At 42.8% G+C, this 12,495-nt stretch overlaps 1 protein-coding gene across 6 annotated transcripts in view; it reads right to left on the bottom strand.

The window, feature by feature from the left end:
* Window positions 1–11,584, bottom strand: part of CDK8 (cyclin dependent kinase 8) — a 70,181-nt gene extending 58,597 nt beyond the window's left edge. For 3 of the 6 annotated variants that reach the window (XM_064409167.1, XM_064409165.1, XM_064409164.1), the window contains exon 1: window positions 11,145–11,576. In XM_064409167.1, coding sequence (XP_064265237.1) covers window positions 11,145–11,272 — 128 coding nt within the window. In that variant the 5' untranslated portion in view covers window positions 11,273–11,576. Of the gene's footprint in view, window positions 1–10,890; window positions 10,987–11,144 lie in introns of those variants that run through there. The other 3 variants (XM_064409166.1, XM_064409169.1, XM_064409170.1) reach the window with 3 other exon arrangements.
* Between the last annotated feature and the right edge of the window lie 911 nt (window positions 11,585–12,495).

Here is a 12,495-nt window from a genome sequence, read left to right on the forward strand (position 1 = left end):
TGACTTTGACTTTCATGGAATTGGATCTGATTTTATAAGATGTCATGTGAAAATAAAAGCTCATGTTACTCACCACAATGTTAACACAAAGAAATTAGTCCAGGGGAAAATGCATTAACAGAACTGAATTTATTAAAGGTCTAGCTAAGGCATCAATATTTTTTCCACTCCCAAAATACTTAGGAGGACATGGCAAGATCGCTGGGCCAGAACAGCATCATTATTTTTATCAGATAGCAAGGCTCATGCTGAGAATACTTTCTATTTCAAAATGAACCTCCAATAATCAGAGCTTTTAGTGGGTAAAGAAAAATAATTTCCAAAGTTGGAGGAAAAACCATCAACAGCAAGACAAACACAAGGCCTTCTGAGATGGCTGATGTGGTAAATGGCAATTACTGATTCCGTTTTTTCCTTTTGTTCTTTTTTTTTTTTTAATTAACAACTTTTACCACAACATGTAGTTTGGCAGGAAGTTCAAAGCAAGCAAGTAAATTCAATGATGCACTGTAAATGTGGTTCTTCTGATCTAAAGAATTTGCTGCGGTCAAAAGAAAGGTCTCCTCTCAACATCTCTGCCTTGCTGTTCCCAGCCAAAAAATTCCCTTCCTTATGCCAGCTCTGATCTATGTCACATTCCATGAGAGGACTCACCTCCTGCATTTTCCTAAGTTATCTACTTCTAGAAAAGGACTTAATTAATGTTAACTAAGTTAACAAACATAAGTTATCTAATTCTGTCCGTTTACAGCAGGGTATGAGGAGTATCAAAACCAGCATTAACAAAGTATGTGGTAAGAGCAAAAGACAGCAAAGGAGTGAGTAGAGGAGAGAGATGGAGGACACAAAAAGCAAGATACCACTCGCTTCACACCCTGCTTTCTAGTAGTAAAACCGTAGGAAGTATGGTTGTCCATAACTGAAAACACAGAAAAAAAGGGGGAAAAAAGAAAAAAAAATTGAGAAAAAAGACCATCTCGCCCATAGCCCTGCAATTTCCTCTCTCACTACACGAAACAGCAATTTGAGAGTCAGCCTAAAACCTAGTTTTTTAAAGCCACACTATTATGAAGATCATTCCTATGAGATTAGCTGATGGGCAGCAGATCCCTGCTCCACACTCAAAGCTCCATGGTATTTTACTAAAGGTTATGGCAGTCTTACCAGTACTTTTATAGGAAACAAAACAAAAAGTGCCTACACAAATTATCTCTAAAGGAAAAGACTGCTGTAATTAATCTGCACTGTCCTTCTCTTCTCAGATTGCTCTTAAGTCACCTCAGTATTTGTACCACTTCAGAAACTAGAAACTGCATAAAGAGTGCACAGCATTTCAAAGTATCAACTACAAACTGGGCTAAAGCACAGATCTTACATTCCAGAAAACTCTAATTTCATTGGGTAATTTCTATTTTTGGTCCATTTTTCTTCAGTAGTCAAATCTATTACATGACTTGGTTTACACGGAAGAAGCAACATATTTGCTGCTTTTAAAAAAAGCCTAACAGTCACAAACTTGCTACTGTAGGAGCTGCAAGTCCACAGATTATATTCACTTATTTATTTGCCCTTAAGGGAATTCTCTTTCAGAAATGTATCCAGTCACTGAACAACTGTTTCTTCTCAACGACACTCAAGATTTTAGAGACTTTGCCTGTCCCCTGCTCTCACAGACAAAAGAATCCTTGTCCATGGGAATGACTGAAGTTTTCACACAGACACTGCTCCACATTCCTGAGTATTGTTGGTTCTATAATGAAGGAATTAGAAGCACCTACAATACTGAAAATAAGACTTACAGCAACAATGCCACTGTGCTCTGTGCTCTTGGCACTGTGCTCTGTGCTCTACTCATTGCTATTAAGTTCTGAGATTCTCTCTGCTTTTTAGCAATTGCTTGCATTGAACTGGCACTTCCATGAAGTGTCATTATATACTCCACAATTGTTTTCTTAAACAATAATTAACTTGTGTGTGTGTAAAGGACCATTTTCCCATACAAATAGCTCCACATCAAATAGAATGTGTTATTGGAAAGTTGTGATATTCAGGGTAAAGCCCTCATGATCAGTCCTTGCCTTCAGTATCCCAAATAACACTCATCAGCAAAGCTTCTCCCCAATTATTTATGGCAAGTGATTTCCAAACAAAACTTCTGAGCAGCACAGATTCCTGGGAGATACCACTAATGACCTCTCACCATTATTTCACATCTCTAACTTCTCCATCCAGAGAAGGACCACCTTTAAATTCAGCTTTAATGTCTGGTAGGAAGCTTAACAGGATGCCTCTTGAAAATATAGTTAAGATTACATAAACTGCATTTTCTTTAGCCTGTATATTAACTCCATTGATGCATTTTAATGCACTTATGAAGTGCTGACTGTGTTTTGCAAGACTGTTCTCTCCATCTCAGTACCTACCATGGGTCCACTATCTCTGCTTTTGGCTCACCTTACCAACTTGTAGTTTCCACTTTTCCAGAAAGTCCTTTTCAAATCTGATCTCACCACTGCCTCTTTCCAGTTTTTCATAACTGGGACAATTTAAAGCACTGGGCTATACTTTCTGGTCAGAAATGTGCTCCTTCCGATGTGCAAAGATATCTCACCTTGACAACTGTCTGCACTTCATGGACACCTAAGTTTGAGACAGATCCCTCAATCACTGTCTTCACTGCTAATCCTTTAAGTTCTTTCATAATGTCTACATTCACTTAGCTCCTATTTCTTTATTCATCCTTCACAGAAGACTTAATTTTTCACAGAACATATCCTCACTCCCAAGGTCTTCCTTTATTCTACTATTTCAGCATGTCACATTTTTCTAATTAATGGGTTTTGAGTACCCTACTCACCTTCAGTCACTGAGCGCCCAGCAAAGCTTCAAAAACTGTTCCCAGGCAGCTTGCAACACTTCACCATCTTGGCTCTCTTTTAGCTTTGAGAGGCCGTCTCCTCCCACCATCACGCCTCATATTTTCTTTTTCAACTGAAGTGGTACTTCAAGCAGTTTGTTTGGGGTTTTTTTTATCCCTGTATAGATTTAGCATATACCAGGAGCAAAGAACAAGCCATGTTTGTCACAGACAGTCCTCAGAAGTACTGGTTTGCATCTAATCTTTCACCCTACTGCAGGCCAGGTCCCAAGCTGATCCCCCCTCTGTGTATGCCCTATCTGTTTCACTAAGTAACTACTCACTAGCATGAAGTTTTATCGTGGCATTCCTCCCCACCCAAAAGCACGCACCTAAATTAAATGAGGCTAACGAGGCGTTCATTGCTGCATTCTCTGCTTTGCAGCCTCACTGATCCAACACAGCACAGGCAAACAAGTCAGGCAGATGTAAATGCAGTCCTAATGATATTGTTCCCCACCCTTACACTCTACCCACAGACCTTTCAGTGTTGCAATAGCTGGTCTTTTTTAAACGTCTTTTGGTATCTGACACTCATCTGGCAGAGTCACATAAGCTTCCAGTTGGGCTTTTATACAATGGAACTAACATAACAGTGAATGGCACTGTTAGCACATTTAATTGCGAGGGGTTGTTTTTTTCAGCCCTGCTTTAATAGGATTGATGTTCACCCAAAAAGAAACGAGAGATTTTGAAAGCCAAGCTGTTCAAGTACAAAAAGTTAGATAAGATTCAAATTACAGTCAGGGACAAGTTTGCTGCCTTGCTGTCTTCAAATCCCCCCAGTAAAGCTTGCTCCAGCTGCTTTGATTAAGCTCCACACCTTGCACAAAAGTTCTATGAGAAAACACAGCTGATGAAACCTGACTTTCCAAGGCTTCATTGTGGGATTATCCAGTTATCTGAATGCAAATCGTAACTGGAAGTACATCTGAAGTTAAGGCTCCCCACTCACAGGGTAAGGCTATGCCTCTCACAGAAAATGTATCTTGGCCAGAAATACAAAATGGAATCAAGAGTTTTCTGCAATTCAGATCCTTTTGTATTTCAAGTTCTCAGCTGCACTTATTTTTCACACAGACAGTAATGAATTGAGTCTTCATTTTTAGAGCAACTCTCAAGTGTCCTTTATTCAAATGTCAACATCTTGTATGCAAGGTGTTACAAGCACACAGCAGAGCTTTCCCAGAAAAACAGGCAGATTGTTTCAGTGACCTTTAGCTGTGTTCTTGCCTGTTCACAAAACGTGCGTTTTTTTCAAGGATAATTTTAATTTTTGATGTTTAGGCTAGCATCTGTAGTTGAGAAAATCATTATGCTCTCTCGAACATTTTGTCCTTTAAAAAGTATCTGCAGCTTTAATCATGGCTTATACAGTTCTTTTCCTGCAAATTCTAAACTGACTGCACAATATGCTTTGCCATACTACCACTTAACACTCAAGGTTGTTAAGAAGCTGTTGAATAGAAACTGTTTTCTGAACAGCAGTATCTTTTTTGCTTGAGTATCACACAATTTTACAAGCACTCTTTGGCATCCAAATACTCCTATGGTTAAGTCAGTCTTTCACTAGGATATGCAAAAGAAAAACATAAAATAGGGCAACATCAGTAGAATCCTCCATTTAAAAAAAAGCAGAATATTACATGGTCTACCCAGCACCTTTCCTACATAAGCTACTAAGGACTTCGTATGCTTCTGTAAAAAATTCAATATATTTATTAATAAAATCACAGAATGGTTTGGGTTGAAAGGGACCTTAAAGATCATCTAGTGATCTCCAAATTCAAGCAGCTATCTCTCAAATGGGAAGCCTCAACACACAGAAGTTAGCAATTCATTCACAAGTAGCCTAACAAAAAATTGTAACTATGAATAAAGCTAGGGCTGTAATCCCAAATGTGCTATTATGGAGCTTGACATGGTCTCAGAAACCATTTGTTGAGCCTTGGAGGAGACAAGAGAGAACAGCAGGCTAGCCAGCCAGAACACAAAACCCTCCTGAATGGTTATCAGCCTGCACGTAGCAGTAACATGCAGCATTACTTGCCAAGCTCACAAAGAAAAGATGGGGGACGGTGGGGGGAGAGGAGCACGAGAGGTACAGCACTGGCGGGATGAAGCCTGAAACTGAAACTTTATTCCCATCCACTCACAAAAAACAGGCTTCTCTACTCTAAACTCAAGGCTGCTTTACAGTAGAAGGCTACCAGAAAGAAAAGCAAGCCTTTTATCAGCAGCACTGTTCTCTGACAACATGCACCTCCTGTACAATCAGCACCCTCAAAAACTAACCCCTATTCTCTAATGGGAAATCACGTACATGTGATAGCCACTGCATGCCCCCACTATTTACAGATATTACTGTAATTTTTAAGTCCAGAATCAAACAACATGGAAACCTTGGTGTTTTTCTTTGTTGTTTTGCAACACTATTTTCATAGCCTCTTCTCTGTACTTGTCATAAGCTTCAGACAGGAATGAAACACCGACTCACCTTTGCTGCAGGGTATGAAAATAAATCAACACATCTGTGACAAGATAACAAAAGATCACACCAAATAAGGTCCAAAGGCCACAGCAGGACTCTCTCAACCACATGACCTTAAAAACCTATAAAGCCTGGAGTCATGTAACTGGGTGAGAAGGGAAGGAAGAAGATGGAAGACAGTTAAAAGAGTGGTTGACCAGAAAAATGTAAGAGCACAAGACTTTATGCAATCTGGCATGCCTACCTCATTATGTAGATACAGTTTAATTAGGAACTTTGTAACTACTACGGTGAAGCATCCAAAAGAGACTCGGGGCATATATTTTAAGAAGATAATACCACATATTACGAACATAAATAAAGTTTGTGGCATTTAGAAATTCCACACCACTGTTGACAGGAGTCAGAAGCCAAAGGCTTGCATGCCAGCTCTGCGGTTCTCACCACCTGCCTGCAATCTCCACCAACTGCTTCGGGTCAAAACACTTAAAATCAACACACAAACATTCAGCCAAAAACAACAACAACAAAATCACCACCGAGAGAAGACAAGAGTTGTCTGGAAATTTATATACTCTATGTAAATATACTCTGGGAAATTAATTTGTAGAAAATTCTCAAAGCCAAGAAATGCTTACAACGTATTATAATTAGAAAATAGCTTCTAACTGTAATAGCGTAAATTGTAACATCTGTATTGTCTCACCCTGCACATGAGACTAAAAATAGAATAAAAGTTTTTAAAACACCTCTCAGTTACCCCACCTCTAAGTCAAAAGAAGACTTAATCTGACATGTACCTCTCAGTAAGTATCAGTTTGATATAGACCTTGACGAAGTAAGTGATTACTTATCCAATGTAACTCAATTAATACACGCTCACAAACACAGACAAACTGGAACTAATCTGCTAACCACCTTATGAAGGGCTAGAAAGTGATTTAGTGTTTAAAAGAATAAAAACACCACCAAAACTCAGAATTCCTGAAGCAAGCAAAAGCAGGCTCTTCTGCACCCACTACAGAGCTTGGCCTGACCTCAAAGCGAGCATCTTAACTTGTACAGTTACCACAGTCAGAACATGTAACAACGCTCAGAAGTGACTGGTTTGGACAACATTATACAACAGACACTGCGCTGCTATCTTTGCCCTTCAACGACAGGTTATGCAGTTTATCTACACTGCATTAAAATATTTATGTTTTCCAAAAACATTCCAGGTCATCCATCTTCAAATGCTGTGAAACAAGAATAGAAAAAGACTCTTGCACATTACCCAATCCATTCATTATTTTATCTAACTTAAACGGTTCTGCCTTCTCTATTTTCCAAGACAAATATTCCCCATCCCTTCAGTTTCTCTTTATACAGGAGTTTGAGAGAGAATCAAAAGTCTTACAATAGCCTTTTAATCGGTAGGTATAAATTATGACATGTCAGAGATTATGCAACCCAAGAACTTACTGGACATCTACTAGATTTCCACCATTCTGCTTCTTTTACAACTCATACAGACCCTCAAGGGGAAAAAAAAGGAGATCAGATTTGACTGCTTGAAGCATGCAAGATGTATTTTCATAACGCCAATTACAACGTGTCAGTAGGTTTGAATTAAATAATCTGTTCCCCTTCCGACAGCAATACTTCCAACACAGAACTCTAAAGGCTGAAATTACAAAAAAAAAGGTCCAATTCCACTTGTGTTTGGAACCAACATCACTTCTCACAGTTTCTGACAACTAGGACAGGACCAGTTTGCTTAGTGCTGGTTTCCCACCTTCAGTCTCACCAGTCAAGTCTCTTTCAAGAGATTAGGAAAGCTTTCAGTAAAGCACCAGGGCACATTTTTACAGTTCAAGACCCTCAATTATAATTTTTTTTCTATTGTCATTAAAAAGTTAGATACTGTCTAACAGGGACATTCAATAGTTTCTTATTCTCATCCAAATCACATGCAATAAACAGGAAAAATTATTATTTAGAAACACTTTGAATTGCCACTGAAACAATCAGCCTTCCTCCACAGAACAGCCTTCTCTCTCCGATTTCTGACTATAGCTGTACCATAAAAAGGGAGAGGAGAGCCAAGAAAGCAGTGGAAGACCAATCCCAGTAAGCCTGGGAACGCAGCTTGACATGACCATGGTGCCAGCCCCAGGACGGGCTGTACCTCCTGTGCTGCACAAGCTGGGCAGCCAGGCTTGCACAAGAGACCCCAGTGTCCTGCCACCTCAGTCTGCCAGTGACTGGCACTCAGCTCCTAGGGAGCTGCAGAGAAAAAAGTAAAAGCAGTAGATCTGCATGCCAGTTCACCAAACAAAACCCACTGGCATATTTTCCAAGTCCAGCATAAGACAAATAGGTAGATTTCATAGCAGGGTCAAGCAGCATTCCTGAAGGAGCACCCAAATGGCACAAAAGGCAACTTTTATGCAGGAAAAACCTGACATTTTCTGGACCAAAAAAAAAAAAAGTAAAGTATCCTACAAACACTAGAGATGAGCAACAGTTCCTTTATCTGAAGATTGATGCTTAACATGCCATGCCTGTGCTTCCTTCCCAGTGTATGCCATTAGAGTCAAATGCCTTCTTGTACACCTTTCTGCTATAAAAATAAACCCCATTAGAGTCAAATGCTTCTTTGTACACCTTTCTACTATAAAAATAAACCCCATCAACTCACAGATTTTGCTCTAAGCAGGTTTTAGAGCCCACTGCAGCTACTGCACTGATGAAAAAGACACTACCATTCAATAAAAAGCCAGGAAGATTCAACCACCTAGACAGACCACAAACTTAAAATAGAAGAGATTAAAATAAGAACTCCAGAATACCATTTTGCTGCGGGCAGTGAATCAGATAGAGCTCAGTATGATGCCTGACATTGTCACTCAGCTGATTTGGTGCTCAGTTGGGTCAGGTTTGGCAGTTAGTATGTGAGAATTGTCCATGGAGTTGTGCCTGGTGATCCTCTGAGATGGACCAGTCGAGACCCCAAGCCTCACCTTGCGGCAAAGTGCACCGCAGGGCTGGACTGGCCTTCTTCTTGGAGCAAGGCATGACAGAAACCCTGGTTACACTCCCATCTGGTCACCAGCACAGATACTACAGGACACCTTCATTAGAAGGATTCTCACTCCATCAAGATTCCTGAAACACTGTCCTCCAACATATTCCTGTGTAGCTCCAATGACACAATTATCTTCCTAGGACTAGGATACACAGCTGCTATCTAGTTGTCAATTGCCTTACTGCACCTCAGAGGCAGCTGTAAAACCTGTAAAGCAGTAAAATTTAAAAAAAGGAGGTGAAGACTGCAGTTGTACTGCTCCTAGTATTCTTTAACTGGGTTTTATCACCAAAGGCCTTAGAAGACACATTTGCACAAACTGAATTACTAAAATTTAGTTATTTTTTGTGATCCTTCTATCTCTTCATCATCCCTAGTAGAAAACGTCTTTAAGAAAAAGCTGAACCAATATTGTTAACAAAATATTTGCAGTCCTACATGCCACTCTTCAAAGTACTCTAAAAATTACCATGCATCTCTTAGAAGATTTGTGCTATTTAAATTAAGAATTAGAATAATGCAGCAAAGTTTCAAGAATGCTGGTAAGCTCAAGGGAAATATAAAAAAAGCAAGTTTGAGCTGTATAGACTCTAGAAACAACTAAAAAACTATTGATCCATCACTGCTTACCATTTAGGGAATACTAAAACAATGCAAGAGTATTTTTTGAATCTATGCATGTAGTAATAAACAAATACTGAACTCTGTTGCAGGTACTCCCCACCGCAGGACATAACATACATCCATCTATTACTACAGCTTCAGGAACATTAAATATTATTAGTAAATATTATTTGCTTCTTTGATTTAACTGATTCCCTCTGGATAAAAGGATGTAAACAAAGCCTTCAACTTCAATCCTAATTCCACCCTTGTAATTTAAGATCACATATGTACAAATGTATTACAAGCTACAAAAACCTCTATGGAGGCTTCTATTTTACATATTTTAGTGACTGTCCAAGGGCAATTACACAGGATATCTAAAATAAAAAGTTTGCAGAAATCAGAAAGGCAAATGGGAAGTATTATGGAAAGGGATTGGAAACAAGGCACTAAATGAACCACAAAGAAAAAAGGAGACAATATACATTGCTCATATTTTTTCCCCAAACTTTAATCAAATAACGTACTTCGATTTCCCCACTCATCAACAAGAGCGAAGATTTAAAAACATATACACCCTACTGTAAAACCATGTTTGAGCAACTATCCATTTTTAAAGCAAACAATTCGATTTTTTCCTGTAATTTCTCAAAACAGCAGCATTTTCCAACACTCTCTCCCAAACAACATCAAGCAGACCGATAATTTCACCAGAAATACTTCGGCAGTATGACATGCTGAATTCCCTACACATTGCTGCAGTCCAACATGCTGAAGAGCTGCAAAGCTGCCTGACAAACATCAGACATGTAGCTGTATCTTTCAGTACCTCCACTTATTTTTCCTACTACAGATCTCTGTATGGGCACAGAAACCAGGGCTGGCTGTATCAGCAGCACTGGTGCCTGCATATAAGGAGACTTGAGGCAACAGCTTATCACACAACTGTTGTTTTTTCTCCCTCTGGCCCTCCCAGAATAGAAAGAATTTGGGCAAGATGAGATTTTTTTTCCTATGAACAGTTGGAAGGATCCAAATACAAAAGTTGTGCAAAAACAGTAGTTACCTGACTCCTACCATCCAAAAAAATTCAGGCTGAAGTAACTGTGCTGCAATTAATATCAGCATGTTTAAGACAGAGACAAGACAAGGTGCAACCATTTTCACTACAGTTGTTCTCTAGGTAATGGCCAGAGCATTTCTTTCTAGAATCAAAAGCTTACGTAAACACAATCAGATCGTATTTTAGCCATGATTGACCACTGCCTGCTTTAAAAGTTTATTTATTCAATGTAAAAATAATAGCCAGACTTTTAAAATGCACCTTATTTGAATGACAGCACGGAGAGCACCACTGCGGTGAGACTTTACGAGAAAGACTTGATGCAATTCAAAATTTAGAACCTGCTACGGGAACAACCCCGTGCCTCTCCCGTTTCTCCTGCTCCCTACTTCCTATTGTTCCGCTGTTCAGCAAGTGATGCCATGTCACGGAAGAGGGAAACCTAAATGACAGTTTCATTAAGTCTTTCATCAAAATGTTTATGCCAAGAAATTAATTTACTCAGGTCTATAACAAGACCTGGTCATACACAAAAGGTGGTTTAAAGCATTCTAAAGCCCCAAAAGCACGAGCAGACTTTGGCTCCTGAAGCAGCCAGCAAGACGACCCAAAATGGTGACTACAAGTAATAAATCATATTAAAAAAAAAAAAAAAAAGGCATTGTTAAAAACAACAACAAAAAAACCGTTCTATGAAGCCGGTGGCCAGGCTGAACAGTGCAAGCGGCCACTGACTTACTCACAAGGAGAATCCATTAAGGGAAGGGTTTTCCTCGGGCACAAAATTTGTTTCTGCAAGCCCACCCGCCACCGAATCGCGACTCGGGCTCAGCGCTGAGGGGCTGGCCCCGCTCGCAGCGGCCCGGGGGGAGCCAGGCGCCGGCCGGCCGGCCGGGGCTCCTCGGGCAGGGCCGGAGGAAGCACGGCGCTGCCGCGGGGAGCGGGGGGAGGCACACACGAGCCCGGGGGTCCCGCGGGGCGCCGCTCGCTCACTCACCCGTCCTTGCGCTTGGCTTTGTAGACGTGCCCGTAGGTGCCCCTGCCCACCTTGCAGCCCTCGTACTCGAAGAGGTCCTCCACCCGCTCGCGCTCCCCGGTCAGCTTCACCTTGAAGTCATAGTCCATCTTGGGCGCCCGCCGCGATCCGCCGCCGCCGCCCCCGGCAGCCGCGCCCCGCCCCGCCGCACACACCGGGCGGCGGCAGCAGCAGCACCAGCAGGAGGAGGAGGAGGAGGAGGAGGAGGAGGAGAAGGAGGAGGAGGAGGCCCCCGCGCCGCCCCGCGGAACATCCAGCGGCGGGGCTGCTCCCTTCGCTCCGAGCCCAGCCCCGGCGCTCGCTCGCTCGCTCGCTCCGGCCCGCGCCAGGAGCGGCACCGCCGCCGGTCCCCGCGCGCCTCCCGGGGCCGCGCCCGCGCGCGCTGCCGCAAACGGACGTCGCAAACCGCGGGCGCCTCCCCGGCCGCGGGCAGCGCACCACGTGGAAGGGGCCGTCCCGGCGTGCCTCGCGGGCGCAGCCGCACGCCGGGAGGTGTAGTACGGGCGGAGGGAGGCGGGCCGCGCTGCATGCCGGGAGCTGTAGTTCGCGGGCCGGGCACGAGGGGCACGGGGCCGCCATCCGCAGCCACCGGCACCCGCGCTCCGTCCCTTCCCGGGGCTTGGCCACGGTGAACACTGAATATTGCCGTCCCCGGCTGGATCCAGGCTGGCGAGGGGAGACACGGTTGGTCCCTGCTGCTCTGAGCATCTCTTAGCATCGCTATAGTTGAGACAATTCCACGACTGTGAACACGGACAAAATCAGGGAATCACAGAATATTTTGAGTTGGAAAGGATCCATTAGGTTCATCGAGTCCAGCTCCTGGCCCTGCACAGGACCATCCTCAAGAGCCACGCCATGGACCTGGGAGAGTTGTCCAAGCACTTCCTGAGCTCTGTCAGGCTGGTGCTGTGACCACGTCCCTGGGTTCCAATGCCCAGCCACTCTCTGGCTAGAGAACCTTTTCCTAATATCCAGCCTAAACCTCCTCTAACACAGCCTCAGGCCCTTGCCTCGGGTCCTGTCACTGGCACCACAGAGCAGAGATCAGTGCCTGCTCCCTTTCTTCCTCCATGAGGAAGGTGCTGGCTGCAGTGAGCTCTCCCCTCAGTCTCCTCTGCTCCGGGCTGAGCAAGTGACCTCAGCTGCTCCTTCCCCATCTTGGTGGCCTTGCTTTAGACACTTCCCAATAGTTTAATGTCTTTCTTATATTGTGGTGTCCCAGGCTGCACACAAGACACAGATGGATGTCACAGTGCTGACTAACCTTCTCTGTGTGGCTGCTGAGATCAGTCGGGATGTAATACAAAAT

The sequence above is a fragment of the Passer domesticus genome, chromosome 2 (genome assembly GCF_036417665.1).
Source record: "Passer domesticus isolate bPasDom1 chromosome 2, bPasDom1.hap1, whole genome shotgun sequence".
NCBI classification, from domain to species: Eukaryota; Metazoa; Chordata; class Aves; order Passeriformes; family Passeridae; genus Passer; species Passer domesticus.